The sequence below is a fragment of the Channa argus genome, chromosome 16 (genome assembly GCF_033026475.1).
Source record: "Channa argus isolate prfri chromosome 16, Channa argus male v1.0, whole genome shotgun sequence".
NCBI lineage: Eukaryota > Metazoa > Chordata > Actinopteri > Anabantiformes > Channidae > Channa > Channa argus.
Genome location: NC_090212.1, coordinates 18,919,151 through 18,940,426, shown reverse-complemented (window position 1 = coordinate 18,940,426; position 21,276 = coordinate 18,919,151). Strand labels below are relative to the sequence as shown.

Sequence of the window (21,276 nt, the reverse complement as noted above, 5' to 3'; positions counted from 1 at the left end):
ACTTTAAGTAAGGAAAAGACCACGACTGTGGGTTTATAAGTCTGCAGTCACACCTGCATTTACAGTGTTAGTGGGACACAGTTGTTAGTCTGGGTGCAAATTGTTTTCTTGTCTATTTGTCATATGTAATAATTATGTCCCCTGCAGAAACCCTGTATGTGCTTTTATTTTTTTGTGGTTAGACAACAGGTAAAGTTCTATCAAGAGTTTAACCACATAACAACAGAAAAGGCGTCATCTTCTAACTGCTGCATATACAGTACGTCAAAGCAGTGCGTTCGCTCACAATAGTGCTGCAACGTCACAGTCTTGCACAGCTGAGCATTTTCACTTTGTGCGTGGGTTCAGGAGCAAGGTCAGGAACTCTATTTAAACACACGCACATCTTTAACTTACTTTACTTTTATACACTTGTGTCTTATGTTTTTTTTTTTTTTTTTACAGTTTCGCTGGCTCTGCTTCTGTGGTGACAAAGTTAAGGGATAAGGAAATTCTGTAAGACAACTTAAACATTTTATACCAGTCCCTTTACAAGACTGGAGAATTTGGCCTGCTTTTGTTTCTCGGGAAGTCTCAGAATAAGGACTTTTCATTTTTGTGCAGTTCTGTTCAAGCTAAATAATGAAATTGTATTTTGGACTATTGTGATGACAAGTGGCACAAGCAGAAAACTTCAATAAAGGACGTACATAGAAAGAAAAAAGGATTTTGAGATCAACTTCTTTCCAGATTCCACTCATCCAGTTGAGCCATGTCAACTGGGCTTGTTAGAAACATTTTGCTCCTCATAAGTAGATTCTTCAGTCTGACAGTCTTTGCGCATAGTTTCCTGACTGCAACTTTGCAACTTACACCATCATTATCATGGCTGTTATCGGTGCAAACTATACCAATATATGATTCCAGCACCTCTTGGACTATCTGTGTTCATCCTAAATGTGCATTTGGCTTGACATTTGTATTTATTTGTTGATATGTTCCCGTGCACTTTCTTAGCATGTGTGGAAAGAAAAAAGCTGCTCAAATCTATGGGTTTGCACACAGCCCATCTCCAGTTACGCACAAGCCTTTAAATCACGGATTGTCGCGGTACTTCAGCTGGAATTTGGGAAAGAAGGGGAGGTGGGTTCGAGGAGGAGGGATGTAGATGGAGGTCTGGCTCTGTCATCTCCACATAAACTAGCCGTGGATCCCCCAGCCCCCGCACCCTCGCCACTCTGCAGCAGCAAACAAAGAGCAAAATGGAAAGGCGTTTGTGCGCGTTGGCTGCGTTGATGTTTCTGGGAGTGTTTCTTGGCGAAGCCGGAACGCTGATCATCGATGGAACCACCGAGAATAAGTCATCATCTAAAGTCACAACTACAGCCGTAAACTGGACTGAGACTGTCACTGTGGAGGATCACAGCAGAGGCCCACCGAGTCCCACTGGAGCACAGACAAAGTTATTCACCACCACTGTCACAGGAAAACAGCTGGACACAGAGAACAGCAGTAAAGAAGAAGAAACTGAGGCGAAGAAGACAAAAAATGAGAAAAAGAAACTGGGTAATAACCATCACATTAAACTTCTGAACCTCTGCCAAGTAGGTCAGCTTTTATTATCACATAGAGCCAAAAGAAACGAGGGACAAGTCAGGCTAATTAAAGCCAAATGGTCTTATTAATTAAAGCCGTAAAAGAATGATGCCTTCAGGGACCCTCGTGGAAAGGGCGGGGTCTGTTGTACCTTTGTAAACCTGTAAAAACATCAGATTGTTTGGAAATGAACAAGAAGGAAAGAAATAAAATTACATAACTATAGCAGGCTTTTTATAAAGTGTTGCTGTGTAATATATTGTACAGTGCTCCATAAATCAGTTATTCTCTTGATGAACCTTTTGTTTTCTGGGTTAAGATTTCAGAAAAGTCCACAAAAAACAAAACATGTTAAGTTTACTGTGGTGAAAGTAGTAAAACTGTAAAGAGTTTTTGCAAAAAGATAAATCTCCCACCAAAAAATACATATGAACATACATACATAACTAAATAACATAGAATTTGTACATTTTTGCTTAAAATGTAGTTAATTAACAAAAATTGTGCTGATTCCATTAGCTGCTGATTTCCCCAGAGTTAAAAATATTGTTTTAATCGTCATGTAGAAAATATTAACATTTCTATGAAGATGGAAGCAGCAACAATTAGCATTTCTGCTTAAAAAAAATAGAGAAATGTTTGGGTAGATTCGAGTAGATTTTCGTTCAATGAATTAACTATCAATTAACTAACTATATAATTATCTAATCACTTAAGCTCTATTGAGGATTTATTAGAAAGAATACTTTAAAATTACTTAGATCAACGTTTTTTTTATTGTTTCCCATATTAGGTGATGCTCACTCACAGAATTCCCCCAAAATACAGTACATGGTTCAGGCCTCAAGTGTATTTATGGTGAAACCAGCTGAATAACTGCAGGCAAATCAGAGCCACATTCTTTGTCGATGAGTTTATTTTTCATCGGATACCTAATGTTTAGGGCTGTAAATACAGACTTTCTTTACATAGAATTAGGGTTAGAATTTCATAAAGCCAGGGAGTGTCTGCAAACTGCAGTTTTGTCTGATAGTCCAACATTTGGATTAGAGAAACCAATACATATTTTAAATAAATTGTTTAAAGTAAAGAGCCTATAAGAGAACAAACAGAACTGCAGTTTTCATCTTGATGCTCCACTGAACTTGTACTTCACATGTTTCTTGGCCTTCAAGTTTGACTCACATTCAACAGATTCACTTATCTGCAGCTCCTTCCACTCTCCCAGACAAGCTGGCGAGGGGGAGTGGGCCTTTAAACTTCCTCTGAACTGTCCTGGGCTGATTTGGAACCTATAATGATACTGGCCACAAGTTTGATAACATGAAATAGCGGAAAGAAAGTCTTTAACCCCTTTGGGAGACAGTTCCAGAGCTGTTCCTGCAACTGATCATTTATCTCCTGCTTGCTTTTTGTTATTTCCTCCAGACTGTCCTCCTCTCGGTTTGGAGTCCCTGTGGGTCGATGACAGCCAGATCACAGCTTCATCCTACCAACGGATCGGTCTGGGTCCTCACAGAGGGAGGCTGAACATCCAGGTCAGTCTAGATCTGAATCCGATGGGATTTTTAACATGATCACACAGAAATGATTCTTATAGAAATTAAAATGAAAGTATCACTTCCTTATACTGAGGCTGTGGAGTCACAATTGTTTTTTCCTGCTGAAGACTGTAAGACATTCAGGAGACAGGTAGGACACAAAGTCCAGACACTACAGGCAGACAATTTATTCAAAATAATACAACAGAACAGTCCAAGGAAATAAACAAGGCGGAACTGCAGGAATCCAAGCAAAATCCAAAGTAGCCAAATAATCCGACTGGGTCCAGAGCGAAGGGAAAATAAGAAGAAACAAAAACGGGTGGAATGCTACAGATAGCAGCACAAGCCAGCTGGTACGTGTGTATGATGTGTATGTAACAGGGGGGCACTGGACCCAGGTGAGCAGGTGGAGCAGAATCAGGAAGCACTGCTGAGTTCAACACGAAGCATGGATGAAACAGTAACAGCAGCTGGGAAAGGTGGAGCTGATTTTAACCACTTCATGTCCCGACAGATGGTTAACACATAATCATTTATTAGTTGTATCAGTATATTTTGTGCATCTGCAGAGTAAGATGCACAAAACCAGTAACTAAATAAATGTTGAATGCAGTGGAGCGTAAAGTAAGTTAAATGACAATACCCCTGTAAAGTACATAAATTGTACAGTAGTTGAGTGTCTTAGTAAGTCAAATGTTTGTCAAGTTAATTTTACCCCACTTTTTCTTCTGCTGTCTGAAAGCAATAATTTACAACCAGGTCAACAGCTTCACACGGATTCCACAGAGCCAGAGTCAGTTAACCTGTTCTACAGCTGATCAAAAGTTTCTGTGTTTTTTTTTTTTTTTTTTATTAGTCTGGCATCAACGACGGGGACTTGTACGACGGAGCCTGGTGTGCTAAGTACAAAGACCAACAGCAGTGGCTGGAAGTGGATGCCATGCACCTCACCCTTTTCACAGGGGTCATCCTGCAGGGCCGAAACTCCATCTGGAGGTCAGGCAGTATCAGAATCAAAATGGATTCATAACCCAACGAAATTAATAGATGTCCATCATTTGATGACACAAATATTTACAGAGACATAGCTGAGGACAAATGTATAACATTTTAGAAATCAGCTCTTCATTTATAAGACTCTAACTTTTTTTTAATTAAAAATTCATTTCTTGTCCTTCATCTGTCATTTGTATGTGCATTGCAGTTGGGACTGGGTCCAAAGCTACAAGGTGCAGCTAAGCAATGACTCTGTCAACTGGGCAACCTGCATGAATGGGACAGAAGAAGCAGTAAGTACTTTCTGAACTTTATGATTGAAGGAATGTATTGGTGAATGCTGGTTAACATCAGGCAGATGGAAAACAGATTTTAAAGAGCTTGTGCCAAAGTAACATATGTTCAATAAAGAGTATGGACCAAGAAAGATGAGATTAAACCAAAACAAGCTGAGAAGGCGGAGCAAATGTATTTGTTTGACATAAAAGCCGTTAGACTCACTAAATAATAATACAGTATTTACATTTTATTGATTTATTTGAAATTTTAAACATAAAAATGTTTGCAGACATAACTAATTCTTGGCTCAGTGCAGGAATGAAAGGTTTTGCCTTTAAGTCTCCTGGAAGGGTCTGAGCTGTTTTTCTGTTGAACTTAAAGTGAAACGGCTATAACCGATTTTAATCAGAAACACAGATTTGGTATGGATCCAAGAGTTTCCTGTGAACTATTGGGTAAAAATCTCCTATTTGTGTCTCCTGATTGTTGCTCAGCGTGTAGCCCCACATGTGAGTCACCATGTTTTGAAATTCAGAGACAAGACAAGACAAGATGCTTTAGCTACATTTGCTGTGAGGCTGTACTGTAAAGTTCTGTGGTCCTTTGAGCTGGAAAGTTGGGCTCGCTACAAAGCTCAGCGACAACAGCTTCTCTTGTTAACATTTACTAATTAGCAGCACCAAGGCCAATGCTTATGGACATTTGGTCTTTGGTGGAGTGGAACATGATGTAATTATTTCCAGTGCAGCAACATTGGAGTTTAGGAGTACATCTAGTGGAAATGTCAAAGATTTGTTGTAGTTAAATCCCCTAATTCTGATTCGAGAGCAAAATCTTGTTTCATTATTTGAGAACAAAAAAAAAGAGACCCGGTTTGTTGGGTCGACCAGATGTTGTGATTCCTGTTGGGGAGATGAAATGCATGACACATGAGACCACAATTTAAACTTAAATGGTGGCGCAAGAGGACATTTCGTAATTGCACATCATTGGGAAACATGAGTGTATGTATATCGGCAGCACGGTCGTGGAGTTATTGCGGGTTTGTGTCCCTGACTGACCGTGGCCTTTTTGTGTGGGGTTTGCATGTTCTCCCCGTGCTTGCGTGGGTTTCCACAGTCCAAAGACCTGCATGTTGGATTATTTGGTTGGGGCCCTGAGATAGACCAATGACAGCTGTGATAGGCTCCAGCCCCCGCGACCCTACACAGGATGAGCGGTTACAGATAACGGATGGATGGAGTAAACAGTAATCCTCCATTAACATGTTTAAAGTACAGTACCAGTCAAGTCAGTGCAAAAACAAAGTATGTTCAAATTTCAATAATCAATAATTGTTGATGTGATGTTGCACCAAATTGTTCAGATCTTTGAAGGAAACCAGAATACAGAGACCCCAGTGCTCGGACTCCTTCCTTCTCCCACGATCGCCCGTTTCATCCGCATCAACCCATTGACCTGGTACACAAACGGCACCATCTGCCTCAGGGCTGAGATACTCGGCTGTCGTGTTGACGGTAGGCAAAAACTCTCCACTACAGACCTACAGAGTCTAAGGAAGAATGATTCGTTTGAAGGGGTTGCGAAACAAGACACTCACAGTGACTAATGCGTGAAAATCCATGAGAAGTTTAGCAGTTTTAAAGCTTACAGTAAGTGGTTTAATAAAAGTAAACTATGTTCATACTCTTTTCTTGTAGATCCAACTGATATGTACCCCGTAGAGCGAGACCTGGGATCAAAGGATCCTCTGGACTTCAGGCACCACAACTACAAAGAGATGAGAAAGGTTAGAGTGTGATGAATGGCTGAGAGGCCACGCATGCTGGATGAGTAACTTTGGTTTCCACAAAAGCCGATTCCACACTTTTTACTCACAGTCTTAACAGTTTTAGTCCAACTTGTCTTCTTTACCCTGAAGCTCATGAAGTCTGTGACCGAGGAGTGTCCGGACATCACCCGCATCTACACCATCGGTAAGAGCTACATGGGCCTCAAACTCTACGTCATGGAGATTTCAGACAACCCTGGCAAACATGAACTCGGTAAGAGCTTTTCTGCCGCGAGCACACGTTATAATGAAACCCTAAATTCCCAATATGCTGGACCAGAGTTCCTTATACTTAATTTAACTTGTCTTAAGCTGCTTGAGGGACTGGTTCAACATCCTGTGGTGTTTACACAGCCTGGTTTCAGCAGCAGGAGAGTTGAGAGAAGGCCTCTTTTATACAAATAAACTGATGGTGATTTGAAACTTGAGGCTGTACATGCAGGACCAAACAAGACAGATTTCTAAGAGACTTTGTCCTCAGATGAAAGGTTTTGTGGTCACTCTACATCCTGTCTGCCAAAAACTTGATACAAATTAAACTGAGTACAGCTTGTCTTGTTTCTTCTCAGACAAATGGTTTAAACATTATGAAACACATAGGGAATAATGGGAATTTAGCTAATGGAAGTGTCAACGGATGATACAGAAGGTATTGCTTGGGTCTTTGAAGTGTTTATAGATTGGCCTCCATCGATCTGGCCAGTTTATTAATGATTATTTGCAAAGCCCTCTTGACCCAAGTCCAACAAAGAACAGATGTTTTGAAAGTTTCATCGGAGAGTTTAAATATTTTGCTAATGTGCTTGTCAAAAAGTTATCACTTAATTTTACTGTAAGTTGACGGTGTCTTTGCACAAATGGATTTCTCCACATTTATTGCTGGGCAAGCGAACCGACTGTCCAATTGTTGATTTTGGCAGGTGAGCCGGAGTTTCGCTACGTGGCTGGGATGCACGGGAATGAGGCTCTTGGCCGGGAGCTTGTCCTAAACCTCATGCAGTACTTGTGCAGAGAATACAAGAAGGGAAATCAACGAATTGTCCGGCTGGTCACCGAAACACGAATCCACCTCCTGCCCTCTATGAACCCTGATGGATATGAAGTAGCCTATGAGAAGGTGAGCGATGCTTAAAATGACTTTGAAAATGATTTTTAGCCAATCAAACAAAAATACTTCAGTGACTTACTTAATTCTAAATGTTGCCATTATTTCATGCAACCATATGTTCTGTTAGCATTAAATGAAATGAATCCACTGAATGCACACATTACTATACTGCAGGGCTCCGAACTGGCCGGATGGGCTGAGGGACGATACAGCTTTGAGGGAATCGACCTGAATCATAACTTTCCAGACTTGAACAACATCATGTGGGACACAGAAGAGAATGAAGCAGATAAATCCAAAGTCTCCAACCACTACATCCCCATTCCGGAGTACTACACTCAAGAAGACGCCATGGTAAGGACATGCAAGGCTTATTAGTACTCAGTGTGTAGGACACATTTCTATTTAGAGTCACTCAAAGTCAAAATGTGGTTTATCAGTTTACTTGACAAAGAGCAAATCCCTGATTTAGCAAATATGATCAATTCATGTATATACCTGATAACTTTTATTTAAATGATAAAAAAAAACACAGATGACTTTATAAAAGGAACATATACTCATACTACTGCACTTTTCACACTGCAGTAAACAGGTGATAATGAAATCAAACTACAGACAGATAAGGGGAGGGTCTCTGTGGTGTATCTTATTATGTATATCATCATATGAGTAACCGGATGTTCCATGCAAAATATTATGATCCATGTTGAAATGATTATATGCACAGTTGCGTTCTAAACTCGAGTCATCAGACTTAAAAGTAAAGCCAATAAAAAAAAACAATGATTTAAACCAGTTGGTAGTGATCCGGTTCAAAACACTGAAATAATCAGTATAATGAAATGTTCATATACAACTAATGTTCTAAGGAAAACACCAGTTCCCTCAGGGGTTGCAGATGCACCAAACTGTCTTCTCCTGCTAATAGCTCCCGTGTCTCGTAGGCTTTCTTATGTTATGTTCCTAGTGTAGAAATGTTGGTCCCACTGCAGTCTTTTTGGTTGGAGGAGCATGTGGGCAGTTTGAATTTCCGTGGCCTGCAAACTTCAATTCCGGAAAAAGTTTTTAGAGCCAAGAAAATTGTGGCTTTCTTGGAAGTCTGAGCACTGGCACTCAGTGTTAGGTAACAGTTTCTTTTTCTTTTGATGTTGAGACTCTGCGTACTGATCTAAACGATCATGAAATATCTATAATATTTTCTGTGAAAGTTGTTTTTTTTTTTACATTGGTTTTCTTTTGGATGTGTCAAAGTGGCACAAGGCGCATTTGACAACTAATTAGGTTAATTGGCAACAGGTCAGTAACATGACTTCAGAGCGGCAGAGCCTCTCGAATGTAAAGATGGGCAGAGGAAAAAAGTTCCTCAACATAGAATTGTGAAGATCCCACCATCTACAGTATGTAAAATAATCAAAAGATTTAGAGCGTCAGGAGAAATCTCTGTGTGCAAGGGACGAGGCAGAAGATCAAATCCGGATCTTTGGACCCTCGGCACTGCATTAAAAACATGCACGAGTCTCTACTGGACATCACTGCATGGGCTCAGGAACACTGACAGAAATAACTGTCTGTTAACACAGTTCACAAATGCAAGTTGTAGCTGTGTCATGCAAAGAAGAAGCCATATGTGAACACGATCCAGAAACATTGCCGTGTTCTCTGGGCCAAAGCTCATTTAAAATGGTCTGAGGCAAAATGAAAAACCGTTTTGTGGTCAGATGAATCAAAATTTGAAATTGTTTCTGGAAACCATGCGGCCTAAAGAGCAGAGGGCCCATCCACCTTGTTATCAGCAGACAGTTTAAAAGCCTGTATCTCTGATGGTGTGGGGGTGTATTAGTGATGTGGGCAGCTTATACATATGGAAAGGCTCCATCAATGCTGAAAAGTACATAGAGGTTTTTGAGCCAGCTCCCATCCAAACAACGGCTCTTTCCGGGAAGGTCTTGCATATTTCAGCATCCATCACAACAGCATGGCTTTGCAGAGAAGAGTCCGGTGCTTTCACCAATACAAAACGTGGAAACGACAGCCCGAGACTGTTGAGGCGTTATGTTAAAGCGTTACTACTTCTTCTGCCCAGGTTGCACCAGAAACCCGTGCCGTCATCAGCTGGATGCAGGAGATTCCCTTTGTGCTCAGCGCGAACCTCCACGGTGGAGAACTGGTGGTTACGTATCCCTACGACTGCACCCGTGACTGGGCCCCTCAGGAAAACACCCCCACGGCGGACGACGCCTTTTTTCGCTGGCTGGCCACTGTCTACGCCTCGACTCACCTTGTGATGGCCAACCCCGACCGCCGCATCTGCCACTACGAGGACTTCCAGGCACACAACAACATCATCAACGGGGGAGCCTGGCACACCGTCCCCGGCAGTGAGTCAACAGAATATTTCACCTGAAAAGCTTTCTGTCAGATTCTATGTACAATTAAAATCTATAACTTAATGATGACGTCCTCAGCAAACCTGATATTTGCTTTCCTTCCATAATATGCACTGATTTTGTTTGTCTTTTCTGCAGGTATGAATGACTTTAGTTACCTGCACACCAACTGCTTCGAGGTAACTGTGGAGCTGTCCTGTGATAAGTTCCCCCACGCCAATGAACTTCCCATCGAGTGGGAGAACAACAAGGAGTCTCTGCTGGTTTATATGGAGCAGGCAAGTCTGCATGTGCAGCATCCATCCGTTATTTTTTAAACCATTTGATATAATGTCTTAAATTAATGTCTTCTACAAATTTCTGATTACATTTGCTTTCCACTCAGGTTCACAGAGGGATTAAGGGTGTGGTGAGGGACAAAGAGACCAAACAAGGAATAGCAGATGCTGTAATCAAGGTGGAGGACCATAACCACGACATCCGATCAGGTCGGCCACTAGATTGTTATTTTGAGTGGATTTGTATCCAATATCTAATTCCTTTCTAAAAACAGTTTGAGATAAAGATCGTGTGTTTCACAAAACATAAAAACAGATGCATAACGTAACAACATTGAAACACATAAGGTTTTCAAAACAAATAAAACTAATAGTAAAGTTAAACAAGTAATATTGTGGATAAGGTTATAGTAAAAGTTTCTGGGTGAAATTAAAAAAAGTTAGATGTAACATTTAAAGATCAGCTACAGACACATCAAAAATAAATCGTCTCCCCCACCTTTTTAATTCCTGCAGCTCCTGGTGGGGACTACTGGCGTCTTCTGAACCCTGGTGAGTACAAGGTGGTGGTTTGGGCCGAGGGTTACTTCCCATCAATGCGTCGCTGCCGCGTTGGAATGGAGCCGCATCCTACCATCTGTGACTTCACCCTCACCAAAACGCCCATTCAGAGGATCAAAGAGATCAGGGCTAAAGGAGAGAAGGTCCCGCGGGACCTTCAGCTGCGTCTTCGTGCCCTGAGGCTCCGCAAGCTTCGTGCCAGCACCAAGGCCATCAACCGTCGCAGGGCGAGTCAGCAGCTGCAGAAGAGGATAGCTCGGTCCTCCGGGGCCTGGAGAGCATGAAAGGATAGGAAACGACAGACTAAGGATGCCTGAGTCAGACCGAAATTATGAGTTTAAGAAGTTCAGTGCAAAATGAGAGAAATGCCTTTTGTAAAAAAGTCTTGAAGGGTCAGTGACATGAGGACATGCTGACAGTTTTGTATGTTACACCTCAAAACCAAACAGTTGCTTTATTTGGGTGTGCTATTCCTTTCAAGCAGTTTCCCCACGACAGTCACTAAGCAAACTAATTATCAATTATGGACATTTATGGACAGGCAGGTCAAATTCACTTAACTAGTAAATGTTCTGTAAATGAACTTTTTCGCTGATGATGCTGTAGTGTTTGTTACTTTTCTGTAAAGAGACAAAGTTGAGGATTTAATTGTCAGCTGGTCTGATATGACATGTTTTCTCTAACACTGTATCTTGTTTGTTGTCATAAAAACTCAATTTCCAATGTCTTTAACTGTGTTATCTGTACTTTTTGCTTCTTTGCAGCTGTAATTACCCGGCATCACGTTTTAAACTAAGTGCTATCATCAGCATGCCACCGTGACCATGATAATATATTGATGTTTTAGGAGGAATTTTTTTCAGCGTTTCATCTTAGCATTTTAAGTGTTTGTTAGTTTTGCAGTAATGTGGCGATAAACCCGTAGAGTGGATCATGAAACAAATTGGGATTAAGTCAGTCGAGAGCATAGCTGTAAGCAGAGGTAAACATTTACACAAAAACTCACATTTATGTTCGCTTTGTAAAATACAAAATGCAACAATTTTTCTCTTTCATTCAAATTTTTGAGGCTGCATGTATTCAGTCGGTGAAAAAAGGTTTGCATAACACAACCAGTGTGCGACACCAATGATTTCTCAATTTTTATGGCCTGTCATTCAGTAAAACAAAGCACCTTAAAGGGGGCTTGACCCACAGGCTGGGAACCAGCAGTTTGAGGCACAGGCTTTGGTAGCCAGTGACTTTCACAGCCATCTAGTGGTGACTTTGCAGCACTTCATATAAATTTGCAAGTTAACAATTGGAAGAAAAGAAAATACTCATTCAAATATAGAACAGTCAGCAATGCAAAAGAAGCTTTTATTTTGTGATAAGTACCATTTTAGTGTCATTGTTGGGACTACTTGTTGTGTATAGCCACGTTCAGCATGTTTTCATCTCTCGTCCACCCCATCTCCAGCTGTGAGGTGATGTGCACAGGTAACAACATTCAATTAACCCACAACCGATTACAGGTTAAAGCCCAGAACAGGGCTGGCAACGAAATAAAAACTGAACAAATTCATAAAGATGAACCCGGGTATTTAGTTGGTATACCTGAAGTGAAAATGGCAGATAAGACACTTGTCTCCAAAGAGCTTCTGAATATAAGCGAACTAAAAGCAGCAGTGAATATACAGCATGACTGGTCGATTCACCTTGAGCTTAGTCAATTGAAATATGTAATTATAAATGCAACGAATGCACATTTTTTCCTACATTATTTCTTATTGCAAAATTGTAAGAAATTTCAAATTCCATGAATTGACTGAGCTGAAAGTGAACACAACTCCTTATAGTGACATACTGAACAACACACTGTTAACTGAGGTACAAAGTGTTAAAAGAGTCCTTCCTTTTTACATACAGGACAGTGATGTGAGCTGGGAAACATTAAGTCACATCTGTGTTTAGACAACTCCATCTTTTAACATTACTGGAAATGGTGAGTAGGTTGACAAAACCGATACCACTCTTATATCTACAATACTGCGTTCACAGCATATCGTTTACCTGCAGCAGCATAGTAGAAAGAACCAGTCACATCAGCCTCCGACTTCAAAGAGAATTTCTCATTTTGACAATTGTGTCTATACTTTATGAAAAGCACAGCAGCCATATGGGCAGAGTGTAGGGGCTCTGTACTAGGGCTAACAACCCTGAGATAATGTGTACACAGTCTGAATAATGGGTGCTATTATTTTACTATTATCATCTTATTCTTTTCATTATGCAGGCATAACACGAATATAATGAATGTTCCACAGGGGGTGTTGCTGCATGGATAGCAATATTAGAAGTGATTCTTTTTGTTGTTACACCTTACACTTAAAATCTCTAACCCTATTTAGCATTTATGAGAAGTACACAATAATCTGTGTGTATATATAATCATTAATTATTCATACAGCAAAGTCTAATAGGTGTCCACAGGAAGAGATTGTCTGCTTATAACTAGCTACATTTAGAATTTGAAATAGACCATTTATTAAATGTTTATTTAAAAAAAGACTTGTTATGGTCTTTAACGTGTGAGAGAAAGGCTAAATGTCTATTTCAATACGGCATCATTTCCAAATCAATTGGATACATTTCCGATGACCTCTATCAAAAACGGACCTCTATTCTCCCGTGATGTACATTTATGTTATTACATTTTAAATTATTTTAGACAAAGTAGGTGAAAATTATTAAATGCAGCCTTTGTTTTAAAAAGTACCTGTAAATGGAATAAAATTATGCAGCATCAAAATACCGTCAATGTTGTGTCACGTTTATTAAAGCCAGGATAAAACTGACAATCATTTCATAGGAAGATTGTTCAAAATAACACCCACGCCACAGAACGACTGGCTTAGTCTACTGTTGGAGACAAGAGTGGTATTAATCTTTTCATCTACCAGTGAGAAAAGCAAATTAATTTATTTCCCAAAATGTCAAAACTATTTCTTAAAAAGTCAGTGTGGTGCGACATGTAAATCATTTCCAAATCTCTAATATCAGATGACAACCTAAAGTTCTCAGCTCACAGTTCCCAACAGAGGAGAAGCAATGCCCTGTCTGAGCAAAACATATTTTGGCATCTGACTGCTCCACACAGAGGATCACCCTCATCATAAACAGGAAAGGAGAATCTCCATAAGGCTGGTGTGCATAGTAGTATACACCTATGTCTATCTTTTGTTTATTAACCTTTCTGCAGTCAGTCAGCATGTACTGTCACCAGCTTACATTAAAGTGTAACCTCCATGCATGTGCTTGGCTCTTACGGCAGCTATAATACACAGGTTGCAAACATACAAGCGTTGCAGTGGTCAAACAGTCAAAGCAACCTCTTCACTACCTGAGGAGGTCGAGAGAGAAAAAAAAAAAAAAAAAGCCTGGTTGGACTGGTTTATGATAGTATTGTCAAAGTGACAAACTTGATGTGATGGCGGCAAGACTTAAAACAGAAAAAAAAAAAAGAAAAGAAGAAGGAAAAAATAAAAAATAAAAACCAACAAGCCACTAATTAAACTATGTTTGTTAAGTATCAAGTATCATTCACATGGCCAAATACTGATACCGTAGAGCTCCACTATTGTAAAAAAACAAAACAAAACACATTGATAAGCCACACCACTGCAATAACATGTCCACACACACACACACACACACACACACATTTTGCTGCTGAAAAAAAGCACCATGTGTGTATAAATTAACTGCAGGAAGTAGTCACCGACAGCTTAAATATTTACTCCTGTTTGAGTAATGATCGTGAAAAACTATAGCCAGCTGGTTTTGGGAACGTACTGAAGCATGTTTAAAAATTATGCTTTATATTTGTGAGCTCTTTTTTAAAGATTTTTATGCTGTCAGTAGTCATCAGTGGCAAAGTATGGAAGCCAGAGTATTGAAAGGCATCCTAGCATGCGGCATATGCAGAGTATAAAATAACGCTGGCCTTATCATTTAGGGAAGAATTGTGTATTTATAACTATTTTTCCTTGAAAATATTGCAATACTGTCTTTTGCAGTGGTTCTGGAAAATGTTCAGGTGAGATCGACTCAAGATAAAAACACAAACGGTACAGGGAAAGAAATGATCCATGGAACTAGTGCTAAGTGAGCTAAAAAGAGAGTGAGATGAAACCAACCATGCTACGAGTAGTGCTAACATTAATACACCAATAAAACCACTAAGTATCTTTAAAGACCATAATGATGGAAACAGGGGGAAAAAAAGTGACAGGTAAGAAGTGGAGACACCACTTTCCATGAGTAAACATGAAAGGCATTAATGATAAGGTCCTAAAGCAGGGGTCCAAAGTTCCGATTGTATGAGCAGAGAAGCAGCACCTGTGGAGAAAAGGCATGAGCAGAACGGAGCAGCTGAGAGCGACACAATCCGCAGTGCAGGACGCCATGTCGAAGACGGTCGCCGACAACGCCGACGACAGACACGAGCGCCTGTTTGCCTCCTTAGAGTTAATGTTTGCATTCTTAGTGTTTATGTTCCGATTTGGATGTGCTGAGTCTCAAAAAAAAAAAAGTCAGTTTCCTTCTGCCACAGAGAGCAATGTTCATTTTTAGTATGAAAAATAACCACAGACAACCTGCAGAGTTTGTTTTTGATTAATGCCATGTTGTATCTCTTGATTTCATGATCAAGAGCTTTGAGGTTTTGACTTTAAACCCTCTCTCCTCGCGGATGGACACCGACTTTGCAACGTGCAAAGTCGTTGTTTTGTGTTTTTGCTTCTTCAAATTCAAGCTCAAGCAGGCCCAATGTTTCCATCCACTGCCGCAGCCTGGTCAGGGTCAGCTGATGGCTCCAACACCGTCGGGTTCAGTGTGGTTCACAGCTGCAGACCTGGGTCTAGAAGTGCTTAAGATATTTCTAAGGTTGCCTTTATCATTTCAGGGAGCCATCAGTAGGGTTTACAGCACAGATTGTCTGGTTGGGGGTTTGGAAAATGTACAATATTGAATCAAGTGTTTTAAAGTCTACTTAAGCCTCCATGGATACTCACAATACTGTGCTACACTATTTAAAATGTCCACATGCAGTAAATCCCACTCATCTGATCCACTGAGCAAAAAAACAATCCTATTAAATGTTATTAAGGGTTGCTACAATTAAAAAAAAAAAAAAAAAAAAAAAGTAATTTCATGCGATGGTTTTTATACTACTTTAAACCAAATGACACTAAAGAGACCATATGACTAGTTTTGCACAGCAAATATCTGCATATAGCATACACGAGGTGATAAGGAGCTAAAAACCATAGAAAGCTGTATGAACAATATACTGGGGCAGAACAATATTTCTAGAGATTTCTGTGCAAAACAACTCATGCTTCTTTAACAGTTTTCCATATCATCCAGGTCTGTGTACAACTTTTCAGAAGAACTTCTGTACCCAGGTATGCAGCGCATCAATCTTGGACAATACGCTAAAATTTGGGCTGGTAAAGGGCCACGCGTCCACTGAGGCAACCCGAGGCCAGCTGGCAGTGTGTTGGAGAGAACTTGGTGGTGAGCACCACGTCACTGTGCGAGTAGATGGAGCGTATCTCCCTGAGGCAGCTGGTTTGGACGGGCAGGCAGTCGGCCAGCTCGCCGCAGCGCTCATCGAACGCCAGCAGGCGGACGCCGTAGCCGTAGGGAGAGCAGATTAGCCGTCCATCCGGGCTGAAACACAACTCCTTAATGTAGCCCCGCCCCACGTTCGCCTCCTCTATGTAGTGGGTGAGGCGCAGGGAGCAGCGGGGGGAGACGAGCGGGCGAGTGGGTGCGCCCTCCTGGAACTCATACACACATGTCCACTGGAGAGGGAAACAGGAAAAGATGGAGAAGTATGTCTCAGATGTAGTCAAGGTCGCAACAGGTTCCGAATATCACATAGTGTCACGTACCTCAATCCAATTCAGTGCAAAACTCTTTCAAACATTTTAACGGACTGAGCCGCTGATTAACAGCTTTATCCGTGTGAAGAGCAGCAGGGGAGTGAAGGGTCAATCCTGTCCCAATCCTGTCTTACACAAAACCTTATACCAGCTCTAAAATCTTATTAATGAAGCCAAACTAGCACCACTACACTGTATTTGAATTGCCAGTGAAAAGCTAGTGCTTTCAGGAGTCTGCATCTAGTGGCAATCAGCGCCACAGCACTTTAGGAAACATCTGCAGTTGTGGTTGGTGGCCTAAAGCCTCTTTCACACGTACGGGAATCCTAAAATTCTCCGCGCTTTACCCAGAGGTGGTGCATGTGACGCAAATGTCCTCTCGACAGTATCAGAAATTTATCTTGCTAGCCCCTAGTACACAAGCCGTATTCTGTGCGTGAGACTGTGTACGGAGCGCGCTGCCCTGGACCGATTGACTACTTCTCTATCAGGCAACTATTACAACATCTTTCTTTCTTTTTCTTTTAAAAAGATGAATGGTTCCGATGTGCTGCAAACAAAACGCTGTTTCCTGCAGCATGTTTTTTGTATCATGCTGTGCCTCCACTGCGCACTGACGCCTAACTGAAATCAAGTGGAGTTTCCTCCATGAGATGCCTTTAGACTCTGACAGTCTCCTGCTGTGTGTTACATGTGTGAAACAGGCTTAATACAGATAACTCGCTTTGCTTTTAGATCTATAAAACACAAAAGGGGGCCATGCACCAAGGGGATTTTAGGCTTTGAGACAACAGATACTGTATAGCTGCAGCAAAATGCTGCTCACCTCCTGGTCATCCATGTTGCTGGAGCATCGGATGAGTGTGGCCCAGCCTTTTGGATGGAGCTGCAGGGAGGTGATGCAGTTCCCTCTGTCCCTCTCCCCTGGAATCTCTGGAGTCAAAACCTCCAAGCTGTTCCTGGGAGAAAGGCCTGCGAGAATATAGTTTGTGACAAGATTATCGACCAGAACCTCAGCAGACATTTGTTATTTAGCTTCGTACTTTCAGTGTTCCTGACCTTCTCTATGGGGGTGGATCTTGCTGGAGTCGTTCCCTTGTCGAGAGGTTCCAGTCAACCTGGACGCTGATGTGCCTCCATCTACAGAATCACATCATGCTCAAAAATTATTTTCTTGAAAATGCAAACTAAAATGGTGTGACTTTTAAAATGCAGTGAGGTATTTAGATAAATAATTTAGCACAGACAAAGGCAATGTCTTAAAAGAACTTCCTAAAAAAGCATTGCATTTTAAAATCATATTCAAAAAAGAAAAACATCACAATTATTTAAAAAGTATTAATACTTAATCAAACAATTGCCAATTCAGACACGTATTTCTGTGTTTTCATCAAGACAAACAGACATGAATTAACGCAATTGTTAAAATGTAGAAACAAGTAAACTAAATAGCTTCGAAGTTAAAGGAAAAGTCACAAAAATGTAACAGAATAGAAACAAGTAAAAACCAAGTGAAAAAAGTGACAATTACGTTTTTCGCAATTATACCTTAAATTTATCTTTATAGCACATTCCAACAACAATGCAATAAAATAAATGTGAGAGAGACACTGAATCAAAGAGACGCTGTGATCTGACCTGAGCTGAGTGGAGTCCTGCGGGCTCGCAGCATGCGGTAGCTGCCCACCTCGAGGGACTGGGTAAGGTCGAGGTCGTGCAGGATGAGCAGGTACCCGGACGACGTGGAGATGAGCATCTTGGAACAATCGGGCGTCAGACGCATTCTCATCAGGTAGCGAGTGTGGAAGAACTTTTTGTGAGGGCAGCCATCCTCTGTAAACCTGAGGAGGACAAGTGCCGAGGGCTTGGTGGCTTTTTCTCAAATAAGATTTTATGGATGTACAAAGAACCGTTAATGTTCAAAAAGGGATGTACTAGAGTTATAGGTGCAGCTGTTTCTACAGCATGAGGAAATCAGTACGATAGAAATTTCAGTCAAAGTGTCAATTTGTATTCTGACACAAATATAAAAGACAGAGAAATGTGCATTATCTCACAGTATTAGTACTGAAAATGTCTGATTAATTTGTAAACATAAAATTCTTTGAAAACACTTGTGTTTTTTTGTCGTTTGGTGTTTTGTGTGTATGTGTGTGTATTAGTAGAGATGGTTTCAAAACAACAAAAATCAATAATAAAAATAAGTTGTTGCAGCTATATCCACATTTCTAACAATGTCATTAGGTCTATTTAATTTTGTAACCGGTTCGAAAAAACATTAAAACAAATACATAACACATAAAAACAGTGAAAGATCAGACATCATTACCTAAAAGAACACGCAGAGACTTAAAGATACAATCACCATATTCCCCTTTAAATATTCTTGATTTTCTTGTAGTACTGTTCATAGTCTGAACTCTAGATGACGCTTGCAAATCTACACACACAAACCTGTTAGTGTCCCATGTGATGACGTTGCCGTCAAACCCAGACGTGACGAGGAGACGAGTGTTGGTGTCATACTCAATGTTTTTCACCCAGCTAGCGTGACCGTGCAACGAGCAAACCTTCGAATTCAGCTTGCGGAGATCCCACAACGCAATGGTGGTGTCGTCAGAGCAAGTGGCAAACAAACGATTGTCCAGGAACCTGCAGGGCGCAGACGGTCTCATGAATATATTAGGATTGCGTTTTGCATTCTGTAGGCATGAATAATAGTAATGAGTTTTTTTTTAATTATTGTAATCTCAGTCCCTCCTCTGTCTGGAATAATGGATGTTCCATGCTTTTTTTTTTTTGCATACTGTGCCTGTGTGATTAAATATTAGAGAAATGCACCTTATGTTGTTGACACAGTCCTCGTGGGCCTCTGTGAGGGTCTTAATGTGTCTGGATGATATAGGGTCAAAAAGCAGGACTTCAGTCTGCTCGCAGGCCACAGTCAGGACAGACCTAAGCGGAGCAAAAACACACAGAAAAAAACAACAGAGAATTAAAAATAAATAAATAAATCACATGTTTTATCATTGATTAATAGATTGCAAAGTATTTTCTAAATGCAGCAGAAAAGCAGCAGAGAATCACGTGTGAAAGGTTGAAACCAGAGAGTATTAAGGCTTTTTACATTGGAAATTAATAAAAAAAGCAACTAATCATTGAATCTCCGGGAACAGAAGTTACTTTAACGATTATTCACCTATAAATTATCAAGATAAATGTTTTTCTCTGTGTTATTTTAACTTTATAGATGTACCAACAGCTACAGTATAACAATATAAACCACATAATAAAATCTATGCCATAAGAATAAACCAGGTCGCTGACTTGCGGCTCTCTGTTCTTGGAAATAAAAAAAAGCTTTTTAAAAAAGAAAAGAAAATCCAATGTATCCACTGCACAGGGCAGACACGTGTTTTGTCCTGTTGTCACATGATGAGCACACAAGCACTTTCTGACCCAGACAGGACACAGCTTGACCTGGTTTGTCTGCAGGATTTATTCCCTACATCTGCTTGTCTAGTCTCCCAGGCTTGTGTGAATGTTGAAACTGGCTTAGGTTTTGTTTGAGACATTTAAAGGCTTCAAACTTGCCACTTGCCCTTTTTGTAGTCTTGTCAGTTTTAGAACCGAATTATTGGCCTCGTGTTCAACACAGGTCTCACTCTCAGGGTTTTGCGAGGTATCTAAAAAAAAAGACGTGATGGCCCAGCGATCACAAGGGTCGAGGCAGTTCAATCACTTTCTAATCACTTTCTTTCCATTTAGCAGACTTTCCAGAGAGGTGGGCACCCTGTGACCGTGAACCCGGGATAAAAGGCCTAATGGTTGCCTTACCCATCTGGTGCGTACTCCAGGTTGAACACCGCTCCGTGGGTCTGAGTGCTCAGGTTTACAGACTCCACAGCCGGATTCATGGAGCAGTACAAACTAGTCATTGTCCTGAAGTTATCCCTAGCTGGGTCCACGAACACCCCTCGTCTTATAGTCCTGCTCTGCAGCCAGGAAAACAGGCTATTCCCCCTGACGCTGTCGAAACCGGAGACCCCGGCGCTCCCTGTCTGCGGCACGGCGTCTGGCTTGCAGGGGGTCTCCCGCTGCTCCGACAACGGAGACCTCGCACTGCGCTCCGCAGGTTCCTCGCTGTTCCCCGGCGGTGAAGAAGAAGCAGCCCCTCGAGCGAGGTCATCTTCCTCCTCTGAGCCGTTGATGTCTTCCTCTCTGTCTAAGACGCCGCCGCTGTTATCGGGCCTGTCCTGCGGCTCGTCGGCGTCCTCGCTATCGCTCTGGCGCGCCGAGCTCATTGTAGCAGCGTCCACAACCGTTCGTGTTTCAGGGCGGGACGTCTCGTCTCGGCTCGACGGCGAAAAGCAGACCGACTCCCGTCACCTACCGATCATTAAACCGCGTCTTCCGCCAACTCTCTAAGTGGCCGTGGCAGCAGATTTTGGTTACATGAGCTACGCTGGGCGAATTATTTTGTTACTTTATTGCCGCTCGTCAAACCCGCGCAGTTCGCTTAATTGTTACCGGAAGAGAGCAGCTGTATCCTTCAAAATAAACGCACACTTGTTTTTCTAAATGGGCAAAAAAAATTATAAGTGTAAAATAAAACAAAGCACGTGGGGGTTATTTCCTAGTAATTCTTTAGCCATATCTCATAAAATGTATTGATTGCGGTCTCGAGAATTAAACTACGCGCCATCAAATACCATTCTATTAAATTGCATTTTAAGTTGAAGTTTAGAGGCAAGTTTGATGTTCGCATTTTAACAAACTTAACA

The 21,276-nt window shown here is 41.2% G+C and overlaps 2 protein-coding genes across 2 annotated transcripts; one reads left to right on the top strand and one right to left on the bottom strand.

Annotated features, from left to right (window-relative positions):
* Positions 1-1,111: 1,111 nt before the first annotated feature.
* On the top strand, positions 1,112-11,289 carry cpxm1a (carboxypeptidase X (M14 family), member 1a). The gene is made up of 13 exons (XM_067479749.1): positions 1,112-1,545; positions 3,004-3,113; positions 3,976-4,115; positions 4,324-4,408; positions 5,761-5,911; positions 6,095-6,183; positions 6,316-6,439; positions 7,146-7,342; positions 7,508-7,687; positions 9,420-9,714; positions 9,862-10,001; positions 10,109-10,211; positions 10,518-11,289. Exons 1-13 carry the CDS (start codon positions 1,242-1,244, stop codon positions 10,844-10,846), a joined length of 2,247 nt encoding a protein of 748 aa, XP_067335850.1. The 5' UTR covers positions 1,112-1,241; the 3' UTR covers positions 10,847-11,289.
* Positions 11,290-11,907: 618 nt separating this feature from the next.
* wdr32 (WD repeat domain 32) lies at positions 11,908-20,982 on the bottom strand. Its single transcript, XM_067479753.1, has 7 exons — positions 20,330-20,982; positions 19,334-19,447; positions 18,947-19,144; positions 18,131-18,333; positions 17,552-17,632; positions 17,319-17,464; positions 11,908-16,411 (listed from the first exon to the last, which is right to left on the bottom strand). Exons 1-7 carry the CDS (start codon positions 20,794-20,796, stop codon positions 16,040-16,042), a joined length of 1,581 nt encoding a protein of 526 aa, XP_067335854.1. The 5' UTR covers positions 20,797-20,982; the 3' UTR covers positions 11,908-16,039.
* Between the last annotated feature and the right edge of the window lie 294 nt (positions 20,983-21,276).